The sequence below is a fragment of the Maylandia zebra genome, linkage group LG11, assembly GCF_041146795.1.
Source record: "Maylandia zebra isolate NMK-2024a linkage group LG11, Mzebra_GT3a, whole genome shotgun sequence".
Classification (NCBI taxonomy): Eukaryota; Metazoa; Chordata; class Actinopteri; order Cichliformes; family Cichlidae; genus Maylandia; species Maylandia zebra.
The window spans coordinates 9010367-9023116 of record NC_135177.1 but is presented as its reverse complement, the minus strand read 5'-3'; the positions used below and the strand labels follow the sequence as shown (position 1 = coordinate 9023116).

The 12750-nt window shown below is 42.8% G+C and overlaps 2 protein-coding genes across 2 annotated transcripts; both read left to right on the top strand.

Moving 5' to 3' along the window:
* Positions 1-315: 315 nt before the first annotated feature.
* Positions 316-5310, top strand: gpatch3 (G patch domain containing 3). Its single transcript, XM_004559949.6, has 7 exons — positions 316-769; positions 2261-2721; positions 2880-3054; positions 4264-4323; positions 4405-4526; positions 4616-4743; positions 5085-5310. Exons 1-7 carry the CDS (start codon positions 355-357, stop codon positions 5275-5277), a joined length of 1554 nt encoding a protein of 517 aa, XP_004560006.1. The 5' UTR covers positions 316-354; the 3' UTR covers positions 5278-5310.
* A 414-nt stretch (positions 5311-5724) lies between these two features.
* On the top strand, positions 5725-11045 carry gpn2 (GPN-loop GTPase 2). The gene is made up of 5 exons (XM_004559952.4): positions 5725-6529; positions 6687-6843; positions 7123-7283; positions 10332-10462; positions 10651-11045. Exons 1-5 carry the CDS (start codon positions 6110-6112, stop codon positions 10721-10723), a joined length of 942 nt encoding a protein of 313 aa, XP_004560009.1. The 5' UTR covers positions 5725-6109; the 3' UTR covers positions 10724-11045.
* Positions 11046-12750: the final 1705 nt, after the last annotated feature.

Below are 12750 nucleotides of genomic sequence, written 5' to 3'. Positions count from 1 at the left end.
TTTTTATTTAATCAGATTTGATTAATTAAATTTTTTTTTCTCATAACACATAAAAATTGTGCAGGAAAAAATATTAGTGCTCACTTTGAGATTAAAATCGAATTAAATATTTCGACCTTTTAGAAAAAAGGTCGAAATATTATTTTCAGATAATTCTTTCAAATAACTCCCTGAAAAAGTTTCTGCAGGTTTTGCCAAGATGTCTTCTTGCGTTTAAGTTTAATACTTAATGATTTTTTTTTTGACATGGTTAATAATTGTTATGAACGTTTATGAGTCGATGAGCTTTACTTCTGTAACGTCTGCGGAAGCGGATATGACGTCATTTACAAACGTTCCTGAAGATAAACAATCATGGCGGACGCTAAAGCTGACCCTCCGGTGTATTTTGCAATAACCAACATTCCTGTCGCGTTTCGCTCAGCAGACCTGAGGAATTATTTCAGTCAGTTCATAGAAAGCGGAGGTTTTCATTGTTTTCACTACCGACACAGGCCGGAGGTTCTCAGGGAGTCCGGGGCGCCTGAGAGCTCGGTGTCTGGAGATGACTCGGAGCCCCGTTCCTCATCTTCGGAGTCCGCTGAGCTAACAAAGATCCCAGCCGAGTCAAAGCCGGCAGTGAGGTCGTGCTGCTGCATCGTCTCAGTTCGCGCTAAGGACGCTGAGAGGTTCGTGAGGATGTATGCGGGGAACCACTGGATCGACGCGAAGGGAAACTGGCTGGCAAGACGATGTGTTATCAAGAGAGTCAAAGTTTCCTACGACAAAGGTGAATTATGTCATATGCGACGTATTAATGTGGCACATGACACATTAGTCATTGACAGGTCAAGGTGAGGAGTATTAGTTATCATCCAGTGATAAAAGCTGTAGTTCCTGTGCCTCTGTTGTGAGCCTTAGAAGAAAATCACAGCCAGAATTATAAAAATAAGAAATTATTTATTTATCTTATATTTGGGGAAATGCTTTTAAATCAACAAAGCAAAACTGAATTTTAAAAGATGTGGAGGATTATTAAAACGGCTGAGCAGCTGAAAGAAGAAGACAGACATTACAATTGGCTGGGTCTTATATACTTTAACCCTTTTCTTCTACCTGAACACTTGCTGTGCTTCCTACAGCTTGTCTCCTTCACCAATTCATAGAAGCACTTTTTAAATTGCTTTCTGTCTAACACTGACACTCTGATGGATGAGAGAAACTTGGTTAGTTGCTGAAGCTGCTCAAAATACAACTCAATATTATAACACTTCTCCAGTCTGTATGCCAGGGATCAAACCTCCAAGCTTCTGATTAGTAGATGACCTGCTCTACCTCTCGAGTTACAGTCACCCCACAGTGTTGGAGAGAGATTCCAAAAGATCCGCCGTGGGCAGCATTTATTGGAGAGAAGACAGGAAAGCTGGGACAAAGAGCATGGGCAAGACACACAGTAAATGGCTGTAGGGAAGATTTGAATTTAGGCCTCTCTTAGGCAATAGCGTTACGGCACACGGGTCTCCTATACTGGTGTCTGAAAGAACTTGATTTTATTTGGAAGAGACCTCCAGCTGAAAAAGGCTCAGGCTGGAGCATATAGACAACAAGCAGGACTAAAAGAAAAGTTAAGATCATGCGGTAGTGGCATATTAAACATATGGGGGGTGAAAAGATGGGAATGGAGACTATATGCTCAGTGCATCATGGGAAGCCTCAGCCCAGCACCTTGAGCCTGTAGCAAAAAAAATTATGACTATGATGTTAACTATAAGCTTTATCAATAAGGAACGTTTAAATCCTAACCTTCAACGTAGAAGAGGTGTCTGTCTCCTGAATCCAAACTGGGAGCTGGATCCACTGGGGAGGACCTGACAGCTAAAGGCTCTGACTCCCATTCTACTTTTGGAAACTCCATAAATCATAAGCCTGCTGAGAGTGCTACTGGGATGATATTAAACTGTAAGGTCTTTAAGATAAGATGGAGGCTTTGTATGTGAGGAAAAGGATTTAAAATTCAGTTCTGGTTTTAACAAGAAGCCAGTGATGAGAAGCCAGTATGGGGAAAAATATGATCTCTCTTTCTAGTGCCTGTCTGCACTCTCGTTGCGGCATTTTGTTTTGTTTTGTTTTTCACTGAAGGCTTTATGGGAAGTTTTTAGGAGAACCTGACAGTAAGGAATTACAATGACCCAGCCTAGAAGTAAGAGGTGCACGAACCTTTCACATCGTGTGGTTTTTGTCACTCTTTGTACATGTATTATTATTTTTTCCTTTCTTTCAGATGACGGATCTTTCCCCTATAAAACAAAGTATGAACAGCGGCACCGTGTTTCCTTAACAGAGCGATTCACAGAGGCCGACCTCAGAAGCCTCTCCGAACTGAATCCACCTGCTCTGATGCAGAACGGGAATGTGGGCACATCCGTAAAAGTGTTTCTCCAGCTCATCCAAGCCTGTCGCCTGCCTCCACGCCTCATTCGGAAACTGGGGCTCACTTTCCCCAAGACCAGTTCCAACCGTCGCTATGGGAACGTGCCCTTCCAGTACCATGACACTTGCACACTTCCAGCCACAGAAGAGACTGTATTAACAGCTGCTGGACATGAAATATCAGGACCAGGTACTTTGCCTGGTTCATCCTTAGGATCGAGGCAGCTGGGTGATAACACAGAAACCACTGAGGCTGATGAAGCACAGAAGGAAGACGCAGAGGAAGAGGATGCGCAGTCGAATGCTGATGATGTAGGTTCAGTTCAGTCCTATCAACCAGCTGTCTGTCAGCGTGTTGGATAAATGTGTTGGTTTTCGTTTGTGTCGGCTGTCCATTAGGTGCAGCCTAACTAAAACCATCATCATCCCTTTATTGTAGTTTGCTAATTTCTTCATGTGATTGATTGTAGGATGATGACTGCTGTGAGGAGTGGGAACGCCACGAGGCTTTGCATGATGATGTAACAAGCCAGGAGCGAACCAAAGAGAGACTGTTTGAAGAAGAGATTGAGCTGAAGTGGGAAAAAGGAGGCTCAGGTCTGGTGTTCTACACTGATGCTCAGTACTGGCAAGAGGAAGAAGGAGGTAGGCACCAAAAACACTAATGCACTTTGAAGAAAAAAGCTTGCATACTATACTGTGTTAATAAACGAGCAATGGGGTGTGCAGGTTATTAAGCAAACTTTAGGTAAATAGGTGTGGAAAGGCAAACTGAACGTGTCTGTATGTGTTAATTAGTATAAGAAATCAATTCAGTGGAGATGCTGACAAACAAATTCCGCTCTACAATAACATACATTAAAAGATAATTGCAAATATACTCACACTGGCCGCTTTGTTAGATACACCTCTTCAGTAGCTTGTTAATTCAAAAATTCGATCAGCCAATCACATGCCAGCAACTGAATGAGTTTAGACATGCGAACGTGGTGAGGACGACCTGCTGAAGCTTAAACCAAGCATCAGAATAGGGAAGAAAGCTGGTTTAAATAACTTGAAACATAGTTGTTGCTGTCAGACAGTTTGGTCTGAGTATTTCAGAAACTGCTGATCTTCCGGCGTTTTTCGCACACAAGCATCTGTCGGGTTTTACAGAAAACGGTCCAAAAACAAGCAAATATAAAGTGAGCAGCAAATTGTGGGTGAAAATGCCTCGTTTGGTGTCAGAGGAGAACAGCCAGACTTCTTTATGAGTGAAAGCAACAGTAGCTCAAATAATCACTCGTTAAAAAAAGGGGGGGCAGAACAGCATATCTGAATATGTTAAACCTTGAAGCACATGGGCTACAGCAGCAGATGTCTGCTAAGAACTGGAAACTGATGTTCACAAAAGTTCAACAACTCCAGACAAAAGAAGACTGGAAAAGAATGTTGGAAACACTGGAACATCAGAATTAGGAGTAACCAACATGGAAGCATGGATTCATCCTGCCTTGTGTCAACTGCTGGGGTGTGGAATATTTTCTTAGCACACTTTGGGGTTCTTAGTACCAACTGACCATCATTTAAATGTCACAATCTACTTTTGTGTTGCTACTCGCCATGAACATCCATCTTTATGACAACAGTGTACCCATTTCCAACAGGATAACAAGCCACGTGAAAACACTGAGATCATCATAAACTGGTTTCTTGAACATGACAATGAGTTCACTGTTCTCAAATGGCACAGTCACCAGATCTCAATTCAATAGAGGGATGTGATGTAACCAGAGATTTACATCATGAACAAATAGCTAACAAAACAACAGCGACTGTGTGATTACATTCATGTGTGTTTCTCTCGTTTTTCAGACTTTGATGAAGAAACAGCCGATGACTGGGATGTTGACATGAGTGTTTACTATGATAAAGGTAAAATTTTTTTACCCTAATTAACTAAACTGTGTTCTATTAATGCAGAGTCAGATTTCCTATAACCAAGTCCTTTTACAGATGGAGGTGACATGGATGCTCGAGATTACGTCACAATGCGGTATGAAAAGAGGCTGAGGGAGGGTCATGAAGATGGATCGGGGCACAATCAGTCTATTGGCCGCTTTGAGAGGTTCACTAAGGTGAGGAGGTTGCCATCACATATAACTTAATCTAATCTTTCCTCTTGTTACACATCAGATAACTGCACATATATTTTTTCTCTGATTAGGGCTTTGGGCGTCGTGTGATGGAGAAACACGGCTGGAGGGAAGGTGAAGGCCTAGGAAACAGCCAGATTGGAATTTCTGAAGCACTTGAAAATGAGGGGCAACATCCCAACTGTAAAAGAGGCTTTGGGTGAGCATGAGCACAATCAGCGGAAGATTTTGATCGACTTTGCTCTCAAGCTGACGGCAGGTCGCTTGTTCCAGGCTCAGGTGTCAATCAATACTGCTATTCTTCACTCTCATTGGTAGTTGTTTCGATCCTATGGAGGAAGTTAAAAGAAGTTAATTTTACATCCAACCCACTTCCCAAACGCCAGCAGTTATTCCGCCCTTAGTCACTTGAAATTGCAGGATGTCACTCAATTTGCTTCCAGTGTGGACGCAGCTTAACAGCTAATATAATTTTAAGCTTTGGTATGTGAGGTAGGTGATGCTGATGCTGTGTTGTTTTTTTCCTTTTCTTTTTTGCAGGTATCATGGAGAGAAATTGGTCTTACATCCTATAAAAAAGGCCAGAACAGATTATCATATAACTACAGTGTATGATAAACCCAAAGACATAGACAGAGGCGATACCTTGCTGAGACGGCAGCCGAACACAAGTATGAAGTACAGAGGGTGGCAACCAGGTGGCAGCATTGGCCCACAAAGATCACAAAGATGACTTTAATAAAATTTAATTAAAACCATTTTAACATCATGGAACTCTTTTTTTTTTTAAACACACACATACTTATCTCTCTCTCTCTCTCTCTCTCTCTCTCTCTCTCTCTCTCTCTATATATATATATATATATATGTATATATATATATATATATATATATATATATATATATATATATATATATATATATATATATATATATATATATATATATATGTTGAAATCTTTTTTTCATGTGATTAGTGTCTCTAATTTTTAATCTCACACAAAATCTAGTTTTCCTATATTAACTATACACATGTGTATGAATTGTACCAAGCTATTAATGACGGAATAATGTGGTGTTTGAGCAAGGATGAGATGATTTAGAAAAAAATGTAGTCTGAAATTAGTCCTGCACGTTGCGCCATGTTAACAACCGGCTTTTATTTTGACACGCCAGTTACGTAACTTAGATATACTTCCGAGTAGCGTTAGCATGTGTTAGCGACTTCCATACGCATGTAAATATAGCATCAGCAAACGGTAAATATCAGTCAGTATTGCTGTAATTTACAGTAAAAGTCAACATTATATTAAGGACCTGCACATATGTTTTGAGTAGACTTACGATTTATCGTACATAAACATTTAAATAGCTACTTTGTACAAGTCTTGTCTGACCGGAGTGGATGGCAGGTCCAGGTTTAGTTAGTGTTTAAAGAGTTTTTAATGTAGTTGGTGGAAGAAAAACTGAACTCTTGATACCAAATCCTGTGACACTGCCAGCCAACACCCCAGTTGGTACCCTGCACAGGACATCCTAGCACCATCTAATGCGAGTCTGAAGCCATGTCCAAGCAGACACAAGCGAAGCCCTCCCTGCGTTTCGGTCAGGTGGTTATTGGGCCCCCGGGTTCGGGGAAAACCACCTACTGCCAAGGGATGCAAGAGTTTCTGACTCACCTGGGACGCAAGGTGGTGGTTGTGAATATGGATCCAGCCAATGAAGGGATACCTTATTCCTGTGCGGTAGATATCTCAGAGCTGGTGACTTTGGACGATGTCATGGAAGGTTTAAAGCTGGGGCCCAATGGTGGACTTCTCTACTGCATGGAATACGTCGAAGCAAATCTGGACTGGTTGGAGGAGAAGCTGAAACAGTACAGTGACTGCTACTTCTTGTTTGACTGTCCTGGACAGGTGGAGCTCTACACCCACCAGAACTCAGTGAAGAATATCTTCTCACAGCTGGCCAAGTGGAATTTCAGGGTGAGCTTCATCATTAGATAATTATTGTATGTCTGCTGAGCCTTCACAGCTCCTACCTTACCCACACTGCCATCATGTATACACAGCTTTAACACAACAAGGTGAATTTATATTAACACCATAAGATGAATTTTAGGGCTGATGTCCTCTCTTTTAGCTCACAGCGGTGCACCTCGTGGACTCTCATTACTGTGCTGATCCAGCCAAGTTCATTTCAGTGCTGTGCACCTCGCTGTCTACGATGCTGCATGTCGAGCTTCCCCATGTCAACGTTCTCTCCAAGATGGACTTGATGGAGCAGTATGGCAAGCTGGGTGAGTTAATAAGGGTTTGCTTTAAACAGATTTTACAGGCTGTAGTCAGAGATTATCTGATGAATCGCATTGATTTGTGCTGGATAAATGTTCTAAGACAGTGAGATTAAGACATTAAAGGTCTTTTTAGAAATCATATTTCTTTGTTTCCCTTCTAAGAAAGTAGGATGAAAGAAAAAAAACTATACCGGCATTGATTGCCAGCTGAGTTGTTGAATTTCACAACTGGTTGCTTTTCATCATCATCCTTGGTAACATTTGTCTTGTACTCTTTTCCAGCCTTCAACCTTGACTTCTACACAGAGGTCATGGACCTGACCTATCTTCTCGATCACTTGGCTGCAGACCCCTTCTTTAAAAAATTCCGCCACCTAAATGAAAAGTTGGCAGAGGTCGTACAAGATTACAGCCTTGTGTCCTTTGTCCCTCTCAATGTACAGGTACCAGCGCTGCTTCTTGGTATTAACTGCAAAAGAAGAGCCAGTAATGTCTGTTTAACTCCCAGTAAATTAGAATATGCTTTGGTGAATTAAATAAATAAAATAAGCTGCTTTCACACATGAAGTTCTGGCAGTTTGGGGAGAATCTAGTAGTGATAATTTCCACAGGTGTCCTTTCTCAGAGTCTCAGTCTGCTCAGATGTGCTTGCCTGCTTTATTCACACATGCCAACATCACACGGGCTTTGCACTGGGGAGTTTGTTGGTTAAGGACCAGTGGAATGTATAATACGTTGCTCTAATGTTGAGTGACTAACAGGGGGGTGGCACTGTCGCCTCACAGCAAAAAGGCTCCTGGTTCCAACCTGACGGCCAGCTGGAGCCTTTCAGTGTGCAGTTTGCATGTTCTCTTTGTGCTCACGTGGGCTCTCTCTGGGTACTCCAGCTTCCTCCCACAGTCCAAAGATCTACACGTTAGGTTAAACTGGCTATATAGTGTGAGTGATTGTCTGTCTCTGTGTCAGGGACTGGGGACCTGTCCGGGATGTACCCCATCCAGTGATAGCTGGGATACGTGCCAGCCCTGACACAACCCTGAATTGGATTAGTGGTTAAGAGAGTGTGTGGATGGATGGATGGGTTCAGTTTGTGTGGACCACTAACAGGTCTAGAGAGTACACATACAGTGGGGCAAAAAAGTATTTAGTCAGCCACCGATTGTGCAAGTTCCCCCACCTAAAATGATGACAGAGGTCAGTAATTTGCACCAGAGGTACACTTCAACTGTGAGAGACAGAATGTGAAAAAAAAAAAAAAAAAAATCCATGAATCCACATGGTAGGATTTGTAAAGAATTTATTCGTAAATCAGGGTGGAAAATAAGTATTTGGTCAATAACAAAAATACAACTCAATACTTTGTAACATAACCTTTGTTGGCAATAACAGAGGTCAAACGTTTACTATAGGTCTTTACCAGGTTTGCACACACAGTAGCTGGTATTTTGGCCCATTCCTCCATGCAGATCTTCTCGAGAGCAGTGATGTTTTGGGGCTGTCGCCGAGCAACACGGACTTTCAACTCCCGCCACAGATTTTCTATGGGGTTGAGGTCTGGAGACTGGCTAGGCCACTCCAGGACTTTCAAATGCTTCTTACGGAGCCACTCCTTTGTTGCCCGGGCGGTGTGTTTTGGATCATTGTCATGTTGGAAGACCCAGCCTCGTTTCATCTACAAAGTTCTCACTGATGGAAGGAGGTTTTGGCTCAAAATCTCACGATACATGGCCCCATTCATTCTGTCCTTAACACGGATCAGTCGTCCTGTCCCCTTGGCAGAAAAACAGCCCCATAGCATGATGTTTCCACCCCCATGCTTCACAGTAGGTATGGTGTTCTTGGGATGCAACTCAGTATTCTTCTTCCTCCAAACACGACGAGTTGAGTTTATACCAAAAAGTTCTACTTTGGTTTCATCTGACCACATGACATTCTCCCAATCCTCTGCTGTATCATCCATGTGCTCTCTGGCAAACTTCAGACGGGCCTGGACATGCACTGGCTTCAGCAGCGGAACACGTCTGGCACTGCGGGATTTGATTCCCTGCCGTTGTAGTGTGTTACTGATGGTGACCTTTGTTACTTTGGTCGCAGCTCTCTGCAGGTCATTCACCAGGTCCCCCCGTGTGGTTCTGGGATCTTTGCTCACCGTTCTCATGATCATTTTGACCCCACGGGATGAGATCTTGCGTGGAGCCCCAGATCGAGGGAGATTATCAGTGGTCTTGTATGTCTTCCATTTTCTGATGATTGCTCCCACAGTTGATTTTTTCACACCAAGCTGCTTGCCTATTGTAGATTCACTCTTCCCAGTCTGGTGCAGGTCTACAATACTTTTCCTGGTGTCCTTCGAAAGCTCTTTGGTCTTGGCCATGGCGGAGTTTGGAGTCTGACTGTTTGAGGCTGTGGACAGGTGTCTTTTATACAGATGATGAGTTCAAACAGGTGCCATTCATACAGGTAACGAGTGGGGGACAGAAAAGCTTCTTACAGAAGACGTTACAGGTCTGTGAGAGCCAGAGATTTTCCTTGTTTGAGGTGACCAAATACTTATTTTCCACCCTAATTTACGAATAAATTCTTTACAAATCCTACCATGTGTATTCATGGATTTTTTTTTCACATTCTGTCTCTCACAGTTGAAGTGTACCTCTGGTGCAAATTACTGACCTCTGTCATCATTTTAAGTGGGGGAACTTGCACAATCGGTGGCTGACTAAATACTTTTTTGCCCCACTGTAAAAACAAATGCCATGTCTTGCCAGTGAACTCGACAAATTTTCATTGTTATTACTTAATTAATGTATCTGCATCATGCTTCTGTGAGATGTTGAGTGCAAAATAAGAGTTCTTTACTTTCTTCTGACCAGACGTCACGGTTCGTTTCCCTTAAAAAGTCACATGCCTCGTATTTCATTATTTGAACCGTTAAATCATAAATCGCTTTTAGCGTTTCAAATTGAAGGTTGGATCAATTTTGTGCAGATGGATTGGGGGAGAGGGCTGTCTGCACTCTGCACTCGTTCCCTGACATCGCTTCTTTATAAAGAGTGATTTGATCCTGTGTGTGCAGAGACAGGAGTCTAGACCATGTGCCATCACTGCATGTGGCACCAGCAAGTTATGCGTGAGGCAGGTTGGCACACATGCTTTGTACATGTTCTTAGTTTAAGCAGCCATTAGTTACCTTGGTTACCCACTTATGGTGCCTAAAGCAGCCAAAAATAAAAGCTTTCGACTTTGAGAAAGAGCTGCAAAGTGTTAGAGGTCAGTGAAGTTTGAGGATTTATTGCTTTGCATGTGCGTGCTGCTTATGTCATTATGACAACACCTTATAACACACAAAGAAGAATCTGAAAAATCTGTGCTCACACATTTTCAAAAAGGCTTTGTCATCCTCTTTCTAAAGTGAATCTCACTTGAGGGGATCAGTGGGTAGTTTCTCTTTGTGGGAAAGCCCCGGATCAAGCACTTCTCTTTTCGGTTTCCAGGACAAAGAGAGCATGATTCAGGTCTTACGAGCAGTGGACAAGGCCAACGGCTACTGCTTTGGAGACCTGGAGGAGAGGAATCTGCAGGCCATGATGTCAGCTGCTGTGGGGGCAGACTTCCAGTTCAACTCGTATCCTTTCCTGATCGTCGTGGTGACTCACAGTGACTCATCTGGTTTGATGCCAAATATAAAGATTTACAGGAGGTGTCTGAAAAGCATAAGTGTTTACAGTTTTATTGAGAGGATTTCTTACGCCAAGAAATAACAGCCAATTTATGTGTAGTTTGTCAGGTTTTCCTTAACATTTAACCAACCAGTACTCTCGGGGTGCAAGAGAGGTATGTTGAAACCAGTGGAAAGACTGTGGAAGAGGAAATGATGGAGCTGTAAATGGAAAAGCTCAAATAACAGGACGAAAGCGGTCACCCCTTCAGCAGCAGTATACGAAGGGGGTCCTGGGAACATCCATCTCACTTGGCCTGAATTCTTCTCAGCCTCTCTGCAGAAGCAGTGGAGACATAAGAACTAAATGTGGGTGCTGTAGATGCTTCACGGTCGCACCACACCTCATGAAAGAATCACAGTGACGAAGACTAAAGGGAGCAAATGTGTGGGCTGAGTAATCTTTTTTTTTTTTTTTTTGTAATGTTTTGTAGGCAAAAAAGAAATGTCTTCTTTACAAATGGATAAAAAATAAAGTCATTCAGTTTCATTTTTGTTTGAGTTTGATACATGCTTGGGAGCCCATGTTTTGCCTTGTAGCCCTGATATGATCGTTGAGCTGAAACAACAACGTGACTGTAATGAATATGGCCATTTATTCTTATTATGGGTGCAAAAATGAAATGTTTTGCGTGAATAATGGCAGATACGCACAAACTGGAATGACGAGGAAGATGTCTGATAAAGCCTGCATGCATAAAAACATGACACGCAGTGGAATATAATCTCCAGAGCCTCAGTTGCCTCCTAACAGTTGCACGATTTTCTGGTGAAAAGGGAAGTTTTGAGCAGTGTTTTAGGGTAAAGGAAAAGGTGGATAATCCTATAAACATTTATAAGACAACTGCATATTATCCAGAGATGATTCTTTTATGACAAAGACTGAAATGGTTCAATAAAGCCCTTAAGTAAGGCATCATAAGTAGTTGAGTCCTTGTATATATGGATCTGCTGTTTCACCAGCAGATGGCACATGTGCTCGCAAATGCTTCTCCCTGATCCACAAAAGTCTGCTCCAAGTCTTTCAACCAGCCAGAGCCGAAAAAATTAAGTCAGGCGGGGAGAGGAAGCCACATTAAATCTGTGTTTCTGCACAACTGGCCCTGTGTCTGGTCTCTAGGATGGAAGATCCTCTTGTCTTTCGAAATACAACTAAAACTTCTCCCTATTGACTGCCCCTGACTTTACTGTCCTACTCCCAGTTCACTCTCCCCAGCTCAACATCCCACATTAAAAAAAAAAAAATCGTAACCCTGCCAACTTAAAAAGGAGCCCATAGACGCTGGTTTTAACACGGGGGGCCTCGGTGTGCCAGCGCTTTCGTGCAAAGTTGGAAGTCAGACTGAAATAAAGCGTGATCCACTTTGAGAGCTCGCGCTGGTGTGGGAAATCGCATTAACCCTGTGTGGTGTGACGTGGCTATGAAATTATATGTGTACAGTCCTTCCTTGCAAAGCTCTGTGTCTAAGTGTACGTGTGTGTGCATTAGGGGGTGTGTCAGGCAGAATGTTAAATTGTGTTTCGATGTTTGTACATGTGATCAAGTATGCCGTCTCAGTGGTACTTCCTGTGCCCCCCCCCCCTCTCTAAGCCCCCTAGAGGTAGATGCGTGTGTGTTTGTGTGAAAGAGAGAGAGAGAGCAAGAGACAGTTTGCGTGTGTGTCGAGAGTGAGAACAGAAACCGAAAGGCAATGTCGTCCCATTTACAGCACGATTCTGAACTGTAATCAATACACAGTCCGAACTATTAAATGCCTCGTAAACCGTCTAATAAATTCGCATTTAATTATTACTACCAAAAAAACAAACAAACCCCCCCCCCCCCCAAAACCACAAAAACTCCCTCAGCCTCTTTTCATTACCATCCTACCCCTGCTCAACACTGTGCGCAAACACCCTGTGTGTGCCAAAAAAAACATGTCTGCTTCATTTGACTGAGCAGAGGACGAACGTTTTTCTAACGCTCGTTTTTCTAACTGTTTGGGAGACTTTGAAACTGTCCATGCATCCTCTTTCTGATAGATAAGGTCTGCCTGATTTTTTCCCCCTTCCTCCCTCCTCTGAACGGTGTAGTTCAATGCTAGTGGGGTGAGAGAGGGAAGCTGGAGCCTGCGCGCCCATCCCCCCACACTCGGCAGAGAGTGTTTCTGCTGGAGTGAGAGACAGACAGAGAGGAGAGAGGGGGTGGTAGAAGA

Bases quoted from the DNA above. Each gene is read 5' to 3' on its own strand.
- gpn2 (XM_004559952.4), top strand. From the start codon at position 6,110: ATGTCCAAGCAGACACAAGCGAAGCCCTCCCTGCGTTTCGGTCAGGTG. The intron at 6,530-6,686 runs GTGAGCTTCATC...CCTCTCTTTTAG, and splicing joins TGGCCAAGTGGAATTTCAGG to CTCACAGCGGTGCACCTCGT. The intron at 6,844-7,122 runs GTGAGTTAATAA...ACTCTTTTCCAG, and splicing joins GGAGCAGTATGGCAAGCTGG to CCTTCAACCTTGACTTCTAC.
- gpatch3 (XM_004559949.6), top strand. From the start codon at position 355: ATGGCGGACGCTAAAGCTGACCCTCCGGTGTATTTTGCAATAACCAAC. The intron at 770-2,260 runs GTGAATTATGTC...CCTTTCTTTCAG, and splicing joins CAAAGTTTCCTACGACAAAG to ATGACGGATCTTTCCCCTAT. The intron at 4,324-4,404 runs GTAAAATTTTTT...GTCCTTTTACAG, and splicing joins GAGTGTTTACTATGATAAAG to ATGGAGGTGACATGGATGCT.